General features: G+C 44.7%; 1 protein-coding gene across 6 annotated transcripts in view; it reads right to left on the bottom strand.

Moving 5' to 3' along the window:
- The window catches only part of LOC105470265 (myosin light chain kinase), a 272,694-nt gene that overhangs the window by 178,945 nt on the left and 80,815 nt on the right, over positions 1-12,934 (bottom strand). For 3 of the 6 annotated variants that reach the window (XM_071092340.1, XM_011722063.2, XM_011722065.3), the window contains exon 3: positions 899-1,066. In XM_071092340.1, the coding sequence (XP_070948441.1) occupies positions 899-1,063 (165 nt within the window). In that variant the 5' untranslated portion in view covers positions 1,064-1,066. Of the gene's footprint in view, positions 1-898; positions 1,067-6,740; positions 6,759-7,027; positions 7,272-12,934 lie in introns of those variants that run through there. The other 3 variants (XM_011722064.3, XM_011722066.3, XM_011722067.3) reach the window with 3 other exon arrangements.

Below are 12,934 nucleotides of genomic sequence, written 5' to 3'. Positions count from 1 at the left end.
GAACGTCACTAACATCCCCAACAATCTTCTGGTAAAAGATATGAAAGGACTAGTAGGTCAGAATCATTAGCAAACAGTCTTGATTACACAGGTCCGTGCACAGCATGCAATTCAGTACAGCCCCAGGCCATTTTCAAGGCAGCAACTCCTGCAAACTCTTCAGACAACCACGTAGCCAGACCCACCACTTACAACAAAGGTGTGGTCTGGCATCATTCAGAAAGAATCATCAGCCTGACCCCCTCCTTCTACAAGCTTTCAGGAGCTCCCTCTTAGACTGCTGAGCCATAACACAGCAATTCTTCAGTGTTCTCTCCTCCTCTGAGTACAAGGTAGACAAGGAATGATCATGCCTATTTGCAGAAGAAGAAGTGGAGTCCCAGTAAGGGCAAGTGACCAGTATTCATTTACGACAGGTGACAGAAGTGAAATGAGAGGTCCTATCACTGCTCTGCATATACCAAGTAGATCTACAAGAAGGTCAGCTAACTAAACACTCCTTCCAGGGATAAAGTAAGAGAAAAATTATAGTCAATTCTCAATTGTCCAGTTTTGAGGACATATATAAACCCAAGCTGTATTCTTCCTGCCACTGGACCGTGTCTTCTTTTCCTGTAATTACATAGCATGTACCCAGAACACAACCTACATTAACAGCAAAACATCACAGGATGGTCAACTTGCAGCGTCCTCCCCACCCCCAAGTTCTCCAGCACAGACCAAAACCCACCACAAACAAAAGAAAGAGAGAAAAGTGGCACAGGTTCATTTTACATGAAGGTCCAAATGAAAATTGAGCCTTCTATTAGATCCAGCTGGCCCAGGAGAAGGCTTGACAAGGAGCAGTGGCCCCTGCCCAGCCTTCCCCACAGTCTCCCCATCCAGCCACACTTCTTACCCGCCCTTCGAACTTGGCGGTGGCTCCTTCTTTGATGCAGAGGTTCCGAGGGGGCAAAATGAAAGCAGGGGCCTCTGTCAGGGGCATGGAGCCAACTCTTGAGGGATCCACGCTGAGGGAGGTTTTGGAAATGTGTGACGAGGCAACCAGCTTCACATCCCCCATGGTCTGCAAAAAGGAAGGAAGAGGACCAGGTCAGATCAGACAAAGCATAGCCCTGTCTTCCCTTCAGGCATCAGGTGTGTCCAGCCTGGAGGTGTGGCTTTTACGTGGAGCAGATCCCCAGTTAGGTCAGTGTCCACCCACAGTTCCTCTCTGAAGATGAGAGGCTCTGTCTTTTATACACAAAGTGCTAGGACAAGGCACAGCCCATCCCAGACAAATGCTCCGGTTCCCAGGGCAATGCCCTGCCTCCTCAAAACCCTGTGGGGAACTTCCCATCTTTTCACTGTCCCTTTCTTCTAGGAAAGGGGAAGCTGAGGACAAGAATGGAGAAACAGTTCTTGTAATAGGTATCGATAATCTGTATTTAATAGTCACTAACTCTTCAGGACCAACATCTACATTAAGCACTTCTGGTAGAAAGTAGAAACTGCTTTAGCCTGAACTGCAAGAGCTTGCAGGTTATAGAAAAATGGGATCCATACTCCAAGAGAGGAAGGCAGTTTTGGGTTAATACGGCAAGAACCTTGGGTGAGGTAAGGGGAGAGTCTTGGCTGAATGAAGGGAAGGAGGCAGGCAAGGGGGGACATCCCACCTCTGAGGAGCAGATTGTGAACAAGGTTCTGAGATCACAGGTCATCAGAGAAGCGGGGTGTTTTCAGATTATCCAGGCTAATGCCTCTGTTTATAACTGAAGCCCAGAGAGGGTAAGTCGCTTGCCCCAGGAGACAGAGCAAAACGATGGCATCACTGGCAAGAATACCTTAAGCCCTGACTCCTGGTCCAGGGCCTACTGGGGACTAGATAAGATGCGACTGGGGCTGGCAAGGGTAGCAGAATAAGGGGTTGACGTGAGAAGTAACAGATGACTACCCATTAGAGCGATGGTCAACTCTTTTGTGATATTTAATTATTCTCAATTTTAAATACATTTCTATTCTCAATTTTAAATACATTTCATCATAAAACTTGAAAATTATCAATATGTAAAAATAATAAGTTATCATTTATTGAGAATACATTCTGTTCCAGGCACCATATCAAGCATTTGATACATTATCTCATTTGTTTTCATCCTCAGAACAACCCCAGGAAGTATGTATAGTCATCATTTTGCAAATAAAGAAGCTGAGCTCAGACAGGTGGAATAACTTGCCCATTACACAGTTATTCAGTGGCAGAAGTGGAAGTTAAACCCAGATTTATCAGGCTCCAGAGTTCTTTTAAAATGTGAAAATGTGAAACTAAAATAAAAGTTTTTTTAAGTGAAAAGATCCATAATTCTATTATATAGAATGGTGGTGCATTTCCCTCCAATTTTGTTTTTATCAATATAGAAAAGCACATATCTTACATCGTTGAAAGCATACCATGTACATAGATGTTTTCTATTTTTTTCCCTACAACTTTTCTTAAAATAAGGGGGAAAAGTTGCTTTTAAGACATTCGATTTTCAAATATGCATCATATTGATGTATGACTTACATAACTATCTCCCTACTGCTGGCCATTTGGATAGTTTCTAAATATTTTATGATGCCTGGTGATGAGCCTATGTGTGCTGAAATCTATGCCTGAGTTCCTACAGATTTCCTTAGGAATAATTCCTAAAGTGGAATTATTATAAATTCATATCTGAGTACTTGATTGCAAGCAACAGAAGCTAACTCTGCTCTTATAAACAGAGAAGAGATTTGTTGGAAAGATGGTGGAGTTTCAGGGGGAATTTCCAAAATCCATAAAAAAATCTGAAGAACCAGGCCGGGAAAACATTGCAGTTGAGAGCAGCTAGGTGGTCGGACTCCAGCCAAGGCCATTGGAAAATCATTGCCACCACCTGGAATACACCCTAAGTGTCCCTGTCCCAGGTTCCAAGTGCAGGTGGGGACAACTCCAGGCTGACCATCATTTCTTACCACAAAATCCCTGGTGACTGGTCCAGATGTGGGACACACATCTGCTGAACTGAAGAGAAGCCATATTCCTAGATTAGCTTTTCTGTTCATTTTCTTTGGCTGTCTGGTCACACAGTTAAGTCCTATGCTGTGAGTCAGGTAAGCTGACACAAATGAACAACGCTTTCTGGGGCATGTAATTAGTTTGTTTAAACTTAATAATCTCTAACAAAAATAAAATGGGGATATCTCTTGTGAAGTTCAAGTGAAAGTAGCAAAGGGACTAGGCTCGTTTGTAATAGGGCACATCCCATGCTTGATAAACCCAGCTTTCTCTTTCACTGATAAGATATTAGCTTTGCAAACAAAATTCCTTTCCAAATAATAAGACTCACAGGTTCCCTGCAGTAGGTGACAATAAAAGCAAACACTAGTGTAGCACTTACTAGATGTGGGGTACTCTTCCAAGCCCTTTATAAATAATAAATAGCTAATTTGCTCCTTACAACACTATGAGACAGCAAATCTTGGTATCCCCAATTTATGGATTAGACACCTGAGGCACAGTGAGATTGAGAAATTTGTCCAAGTTCATGCTTTTATTAGGGGGCAGAACAGGCATTTGAACCCAAGCACCTGGTGCCAGAGCCGCTATTCTTAACCACTGGGCCCTCTTGCCTCCTGTAAGCAGCCAAATGGGCTGGTGGGAAAGGAAAAGTCAAAGTTGAGATAACAAGGGGAAAAGCTGAGAGCCACTACCATATATATACAAAATTAAAATATTCTGTAATACTATCAACAACATTAAAAGATGGGTGATAACCTGGAATAAAATGTTTGCACCAAACAAAAGTCTTTACATATCAGAAGAAAGCAGTCCAACAGATCAACAGGTGGATGATATGACCTGAACAGTGCACAGAAGATGTACCACTGAACACTGCTTGGCTCCAACGATAATCCAAGACTGCAAATTAAGAATAAGCTGTCACTTTTTAAAAATGAACCAAAACATTTCATTTAAATGACATTTAAGAAGAAACATAACCTATGCTGCTGGTGAGACCATGGAGAGATGGACATGCCCACACCCTCCGTGGGGAATTAAAAACTGGTGTAGTCTTTCTGGAAAGCAATTTGGTAAAAAGACTCTTAAAAATACATCCATATCTTTTCCATTAATCCTACATTTAGAAATAAGTTATTGGGAAAGAATCAGAGATACAGCCCAAAATTTATTTACAAGAACACTATTTGCATTATTTATGACAGAAGCTAGACCATATTTTTAAAAATCCAACAGTGAGAACTGGTCAAATACAGTGGAATACCAGATGGCTTTATGGATACACATTTACAGAGAAAATAATGATATGAATTTGATGATATAGAAATTTTAAATTAAAAAAATTATGGAAAATTTCAAACACGCAGAACAGTAGAATGAATGATAAAATGAGCACCCACAGTGCCTATCACCTAGATTTAACAATTAACATTTTGCCATATTTATAGCATTTATAGCATATAGTGTATGTTTGTAGAACCATTTAAAAGCAGTCATACTATAATTTTAATGGCAAGCATCAAGATATATTCATTCACTCAATTAAAATATATTTATTAAAAACCTACCATGTGCCAAGCTACAGACTTGGTATACAGCAGCAAACAATTACACGAGTGGGGCATGTGTGTTGTGTGTTTGTGTGGCGACCGTAGAAACACGGGACTGGGGAAGGAATGGGCCTCTGATATCCCACATAGCTACCCAGGACCACACCCCAGTAGGAACACTGCTCCCTGTGCCCTCCTCCTCTGCCACAGAGGTGAAGTGACAGATACACTGTGCAGCCAGGACCGGGTGGAGACTTGGGGTAGAGGTGGGGACAGATATCATGAGGATCAGACTTTTGTGACCCTGCCACAAACCCAGGGGCACGGCCACTTTAAAGCTGTGGGCTGGGCAAGGCGCTCCAACTCTCTTGGCTTCCATCTCTTTCTCTGTCAAATGGAACGATCATATCAGCCTCATAAAGTTGAAGGGAAGGCTTGAATGAGAATGTATATAACACCCATAATATAGCACAAAAGGCATTCAATAGCAGTGACTGTCAACATCATTATCATCCAGTTCCCAAAGGGACGCCCATCTCTCCACCCTGAATATAGATCTAGACCCTTTCACCAAGGACAGCAAGAAGCCCCAATTATCTTCAGGCAAGGGTATCTGAGTGGGGTGACTGGAAAACAGCAGCAGGAAGCAGATAGCAGAATTCCCTGGGAAGGTGGGGAGGAGGGCCTGAGGCCCATGGGCAGCTTCCTGCAGCATCTTTGTGTCTGTACTAGCAGCATAATGAGCAAGGTGTATGTGCTGACATCACGCTGGACAACCATCTCAATCAGAAAGAGCAGTTCTAATGATCATCCCTTCACAAGGAAGACATGGAGGCTCAGAAAGCCAACTACTCTTGTCTAAGATCACACAGCTCAAAAGTGAAAACCAAACCAAGGTCTGATTACAAAGTCAAAATCTGCTGGCTTCTTGGAGGCCCCAAATCTCAAATGAGGCATTTCTTGCCATCCCCAGTAACGAGAAATGCAATAGGCAGAGGCTTGGGAGTTGTACAGAGGAAGAGGAGCAGAGGACGTGCCTCCCCCTTCTGCTGTCAGGCCTGGCTTTGAAGACACAAGACTCTTCTCTACCTTTGCTTTCAGGGGAGCTGGAAGCTAGGAGTGGTGAGATCCTCCTGGAAGGTAGGAGTGGCTCAGGACCCTCTGTGCAAGTCCTCTTGATCTAAACCCATGGAAATCTCCTGAAGGCCCCAGATGTTCTCATCAAAAGGCACCTGCTTGGTCTCAAGAGCACATTAGACAGGAGTCATCCAGCCCTAGGAGAGGTGTGGCTTCAGATTAGAAAAGGAACAGGCAAATCAATACAGCAAGGGAACATCTAGTCCCTTGCAAGGCGGTTTTGTGGGGGAGAGTTACTCAACTATTGTGTGGGCAGGACCAGAGCCCAGCCACACCAAACAGCTCTGCTCACCCTCAGCCCATCGCTCCACCCACTGCCATCCTCAGCATAAACAGATCCCTGCCACACAATTAATGGTTACTGACATATGTGGAATGCTCTGTCACAAAATAATAATAATAATAATAAAGTAAATTAGACCAAACCTTGTTCCTCTCTAATCCCTTGTGGAGCCTGTTGACTATATTCCAATCAAGAAAACCAGAGAGGTTGGGTGATTTCTGCAATAATTTCTCTAATGGCAGAGCAATGCTCAGTGGCTAGAATCAAACACACTCAGCTAGGGGGTCTTATTCAATACAAGCTAAACACAGATCAAACGGGAAACACAGAGAAGTAAGAAGAAAAAAACAGAGCAGTGGTTCAAGAGCAGGAAACTCCCCCTTACCCCTTTACCCCTCACCCCATGATGCTTGGGCCAAAGCCCACCTCCAAATGAGGCTTTCACAACTAGCATAATATATTAAACATTTGAAGCAGCATTGAGTTAATTGGACTTTAATTTGATCAAAAGCACTTTAAATTGTCTCTTGAACCCAGAAAGGTACACCTTCAACTACAGCGAAAAGAGATTGCAACTAGGAGGCAAATGACTCAGAAAATAAGTTTAAAAAAGCAGGTCTCAAGAAATACCACAGAACGAGTTTAGAGAAACCAGTTGTCCCCTTCCCTACCTAAAGGGTACACACTTTAAGTGATCATTGTCTTGAAGCACCTGGTCAGTTTGCCGGGCATCTTGGAAATACCATACCTTCCCTAGAGGGAGGGGCTCCCAAGCAGGCTCCGCAGTCTGCCGTGAACCCTACCTCCAACAACGGCACACATCAGAGGCAGCAAAACCACCCACGTGCAAGTGCCCCAGGCACTGACAGCTCCGCTCTCCCACCTTAATCCTCTCTGCAATGCACTCAAATCCTGACAAGTTCCTTAATCACTCCTAATTCCGGAGTGCGCTGCTCCTCAGCTGTGCCAGGCTGACTTGCTGTGACCTACCGGAGCAAAGCTGGGCAGGGCCACACACCAGTGAACGGGACCCACCTTACCGCGGCCTCTTCCCCGGCAGCTCTCACATGAGTCAGGATGCGAGGCAGCCACACTTCACCACCAACGTACTGCAGAGGTTCCTGTCCAAGGTCCAGCCACGAATGGAGAGCGAAGGAGTGCCGGGCGCCACAGAGCCCAGGGCCAGACCGAAAAAGTTAAGGGGCTTTTGTTCTGACTCTGCTCGCAGATGTTGCAACTTGCCTTCCGCTGAGCAGCCAACTTCACCCGGTCCGGGAGATCTGTTGTTCTAATCCGCCCAGCTGGGGTGACCTTTGAAACCTCTGGCTGCCACTGCAGAGGCTCTCAATGGAGTCCTGGGGGAGCCAGGGGTGGAAGCTCACAGGTTTTTATTTTTACTTGTTCAGAGCTGCAGATTCTAATCTGAGTGTGGAGCAAAGGGAGGACCCTGTCAAGTGGAGAGCTGAGCCCTCGGAGGGGCTGGGCACTCTCCCAATTCCACATCTGGCCTGGAACGCCACTCCAACCCCTTGGCACATCTGGCCTGGGATTACCACCCAGGGCTCGTAAGATATTTCCTCCTGAGACCCAGCTCTTTCTTCCCTAAGCCGAAGAAGCCTTGTTTATGATCCCTAGAGCAGGATGCAAGCCCAGCAAGCAGATGGATGGAGAACTCCTGTGCTGCATTTCTCATAAGGAATTGCGCTGATGAGAGCCAGGCTCCACAGACTGTGTTCATGTTGAGCACGACTTTGCCTCGTTGGTCCAGAGCCCTGGAGAGCTTCAGGAATGATCCTTGGAGCACTCCTCTAAGATGAGGCAGCAAGGTGATGCCCTGTCCAGACCTTTTCCTCCAGCGAGAGAAGGTATTTTCCTAGTTCCAAAGGAACATCCTATGCAACTCACACCTTGGGGCAGACTGCGGACATCCGAATCGGCAATGACATGAATTTAAGCTTTTCCCTTGAATCCTATCTGATTCTTGAAGAGTTGGTATTCTTCTAACACCTAGGAGACCCCCTACCTGCTTTCTCAGTAGTTCTCAAGCATTTTTGTCTCAGGGTGGGCCCCTTTATGCTTCTAAAAATTATTGAGGACCCCAAGGACCTTTTGTTTGTGAGTTATTGCTGTCAATATTTACCGTATTGGAAATTAAAACTGGGAAATATTAATTCATTTTAAAACATCAATAAGCCCATTATAGGCTAACATAAATAACATTTTAAGAGAAAAATATATTTTCTAAGACGAAAAAGAATTTAATGAGAAGAGTTGCTCCTTTTTGCAAATTTCTTTAATGTCTGGCTTAGTAGAAAACAGCTAGATTTTCATATCTGCTTTTGCATCCAATCTATTGTGACATCATAGCTACTTAAACACTGTACACCTGAAAGAGAATGAGAGTGAAATAAAGCAAATGATGTTTTCTTAGAAAAACAACTTGGACGTCAAGGGCCCCTGGAAGAGTCTCAGGAACCCCCAGGGCACATTCTGAGAACCACCACATTAGCCTATCTCCCTACTCTCTCTGTTACCATCTACTCTCATTTCCATCCTTCTTAAAATACACAAGGAGAAAGGGAAAAGTGGTCTTCTTTATTTTTTAACTTTTACTTTATTTTCCCTTTTAAAAAATAAGTTTTATTCTAGAATAAAGGAGTACATGTGCAGGCTTATTACAAAGGTAGATTACATGATACTGAGGTTTGGGGTATGATTAAATCCATCACCCAGGTAGGAAGCATAGTACCCAACGGATAGTTTTTCAGCACTTGCTCCCCTCCCTTTTTCCCTCCTCTAGTAATCCCTAGAGTGTCTATCGTTCTATTGTTATGTTCACGTGTACCTCATGTTTAGCTTCCACTTATAAGTGAGAACATGTGGTATTTGTTTTTCTGTTTCTGTGTTAGTTAGCTTAGGATAATGGCCTCCAGTTGCATCCATGTTGCTGCAAAGGACATGATTTCATTCTTTTTTATGGCTGCATAGTATTCTATGGTGTATATGTTCCACATTTTCTTTATCCACTCCACCACTGATAGGCACCTAGTTTGATTCCATGTCTTTGCAATTGGGAATAGCACTGTCAAGAACATACAGATGCATGTGTCCTTATGACAGAATGATTTATTTTTCTTTGAATATATACCCAATAATGCGACTGCTGGGTCGAGTGGTAGTTCAACTCCTAGTTCTTTGAGGAATCTCCAAACTGCCCCAGTGGCTGGACTAATTTACATTCCCACCAACAGTGGGAATGTAAATTTTTTTTTTTTCTCCACAGCCTTGCCAACATCTGTTATTTTGGACTTTTAAACAAAAGCCATTCTGACTGATGTGAGATGGTATCTCATGATGGTTTTGATTTGCATTTCTCTGATGATTAGTGATGTGGCACATTTTTTCATATGTTTGTTGGCTGCTTGCATGTATTATTTTAAGATCTGTTTGAATCATTTGCCCAGTGGAAAAGTGTCTTTAAATGAGTAGCGGTGTGTGGTTTAAGGGACAGGTGAGCAAGAGAGTGAATCAAGATGTAATTTGATTCCATCTTTTCTTCCAAAGAGAATGAATGAACACTTGTGGACCAGGGCGATTTGAAGCCTGAGACCGATACTGATAAATAGAATGCCTTTAAGTCAGTTAAGTCCCTGGTCAAGAATACAACCCAGACTCTGGGAAACCTTGCACATGGAGATATTAGAATATTTTTGGCTTATAAAGGGAGGAATGAATCCAAAAAACAATGCTGTTGACTACTGAGGAATAGATGTGAATGCAGATCTAAGTCTTCTTAGACAGGTCTTTGGTAGTAGATAACAGCACTGGAAAGTCATTTTGAATTGGACAGAACCAAGAATAATGATTTAGGCAAAAATATGGAAAGTGTGTCTATCAAGCCTATGGGTTAAACTAAGCAAATACGAACAGCTAATATGTTGGATGTTAAATATAACTCTGAAAGATCAGCAAATGGACTGCAGCTTGAGAAGTTTCAATGAAAAACAATTTTTAGACCCGGCACAGTTGCTCACTCCTTTAATCCCAACACTTTGGGAGGCCATGGTGGGAGGATAACATGAGGCCAGGCGTTCAAAACCAGCTGGGCAACATAGCAAGACCTCATCTCAACAAAAAGTTTAAGAAAACTAGCCAAGCATGGTGGCGTACATGTTGCAACTACTGGAAAGGCTGAGGCGGGAGTATCACTAGATCCTAGGAGTTCACGGCTGCAGTGAGCTGTGACAGCACCCCTGCACTCCAGCCTCGGTGACAGAGTGAGAACCCATCTCTTAAAAAAAGAAAACAATTTTTAAATTCCTATACTTGAGTTCAAAAACAAAAACAAATCAGTGTTTACAATCAGTATGAAACTAAACACAGACTTCTGTCACCTGGGATTAGGCCAAGTCCCATGTTAGAAGCCCATCAGATCCCTTTTTTTCTCTGCCCCACACGTCACAGTTGGCAGTCTGTAGTCATGTGGACATTTGATTAATATCTGTTTCCCCAACTGGAACATAAGCTACACCAGGTCACAAGTCCTGTGTGTTTCACTTGCTACTGTATCCCCAATGCCTGAAATACTGATGAGCACACAGGAAGTTTTCAATAAATACTGTCGAATGCATGAATGAATAGAAATTTGGGTTAAAAAACATAAAAAGTCATTTTCAAACGATGACACCACTTAATTTTGTTGTACAGGGAATCTTGAGAATATCAGAGTGTGTAAGGAAAAGGGCAGGTGAACAGGTTATACAATAACAAATCTGCCCCTTGGGGCCTATATGTATTTGGTGCTAGGCACACAGCTGCCAGTCCTACCTCTAAACCTGGCATGTAACTTGTGCATCCTTTCTACTCTTTGTTTCTCAGTCTTCCCGGCTATGACATGGGCACACTCATAGCCTGCCCGGGTACAATCTCAGGGTTTCCTGCTGGCATCCTTGAGTGATTTGGATCTAGGTCCCTGGGTTCCCACATGAAAGCACGCAAAGCCAGCCCACTCTTGTCCCAACAGCTGAGTTCTTCCCTGAGCCACATGCAGCCTCTCCCTCCCCATGGCTTCCTGGGCCTTTCCTCTTGGAAAACACATTAAAGGAAGGGCTGGGCTTCTGCAGGCAGACAAGCTGCCCACATCAGCGGGGCCACATCAGCAGAGCAGCAGACCACGGGTGGGAGGAGCATGTCTGCTCACACAATCCTGGTGCCCACATCTTTGGCAGAAAGTTATTTTTAAATTTTCCTAAGAGGGAACAACAACAACAACAACAACAACACACACAGGCACATGCACACAGATAGAATCAAATCAACACCCCTAACCTCACACATAGGGTGAGGGAGCAAGGCCTGGTCTCCTGGAGTTGTTCTCTTCCTGCTGGAATTCTTGCTTTATTTGGGATTTGATGGGAACAGACTGAGAGAAGTTTTGTGCGATACAAGTCATACGCAAACGAAATTAAAGCCAGAACCAGAGCCCTGCTTATAACTAAATTAGCAAAACGCACACTCCAGCTAGAATCCTAAAGTTCACTCACTTCATTCTTAGGCATCACCCCCTCAGGATTCAGTTTAGGGTATCAAGTGTACTTGTTGAACTCCTACCACCACTGTCTCCTTCTCAAATACCACGCCCCCCCCCCCCCCACTCCATTCTGCCAAGCAGAACTGTGCCTTGGGTTTTAAACCCTAAGAGATGAGGTGTGAGTACTCAGGTAGGGGCAGCCTCACCACCACTAGCCCACCAAAGCCTAGGAAATCGACTCAGGGAACAAGAACAGAGCTCGTGGCTTCCAATCCCTAGGAGGGTGGTTTGAGGCAATTGACAATCTCTCAAAATCTTAGTTTATTCATCTGTAAAATGGGGCTACTGCTAATACCCTCCTACTTGCAAGATTGTTATAAGGGTCAGCAACGTGCATAAAAAGCGGCCTCAGGCTAGTCTCTCACACAGAATAGGAACTGAATCTCTGATGGCTGCTACTGTTAATGTTGTTATTGCTTTTATGATTTTAAGGTTTCTATCAGAGGCTCAGAGAATAAAGGCAACCTTGTTCAAAGTAGGGAGCACAGGAGAAATCCAGATGGCACTGGAGGGTGAGATAGCACAGAAGAATCAGCGACTCTCATGCTTATTATGGTGCTGCCACCCAAACCAGCTGTGTGATCTCAGGAAGACTACCTTCCTTCTCTGGTCCTCTCTACATGGCCTGAAGGGTCTCTTTGGGCATTTCCTGTCCTAGTGTACCTTTCTCTAAGACTGCCACCAGCTCTCCACAAGACGTGGGCAGGTATGAAAGGTTCCAGCAGGGGGAACCAAGCCCAGGCAGGGACAAGCTGCTGCAGGACCCCAGGAGAGGAGGCAAAGCTTATCTAACAGAAAAGACTTCTGGCCAGGCGCGGTGGCTCATGCCTGTAATCCCAGCACTTTGGGAGGCCAAGGCGGGTGGATCATGAGGTCAGGAGATCGAGACCACGGTGAAACCCCGTCTCGACTAAAAATACAAAAAATTAGCCGGACGTGGTGGCGGGCGCCTGTAGTCCCAGCTACTCGGCTTGAGGCAGGAGCATGGCGTGAACCCAGGAGGCGGAGCTTGCAGTGAGCCAAGATTACGCCATTGCACTCCAGCCTAGGCGACAGAGAGAGACTCAGTGTCAAACAAACAAACAAAGAAAAGCCTTCTGTTGGGGCTCCCTCCGCGCAGGGCCGCCCACCAGGCAGGTAAATCAGGCAGGCACACCTGGTCCTCGAGGCACACCTGTGAGACAGCGGCACAGTCTAGGAAGACTCTGAGGTCTGGGTCAGTCCTGGACCCACACCTGTGCAGTGATTCTAGCTTGTCTGCTTCTGGCCAGCTCCCAGGTGGAGCCCTCTGATTGGATGAGGTCTGTCCAGAGAAGAGCTGGGGCTGGAAGAACTAAGGGGAAATCCTAGGG

Source organism: Macaca nemestrina, chromosome 2 (genome assembly GCF_043159975.1).
Source record: "Macaca nemestrina isolate mMacNem1 chromosome 2, mMacNem.hap1, whole genome shotgun sequence".
NCBI classification, from domain to species: Eukaryota; Metazoa; Chordata; class Mammalia; order Primates; family Cercopithecidae; genus Macaca; species Macaca nemestrina.
The sequence above is the reverse complement of the archived record's forward strand: the minus strand, read 5'-3'. Positions and strand labels throughout refer to the sequence as shown.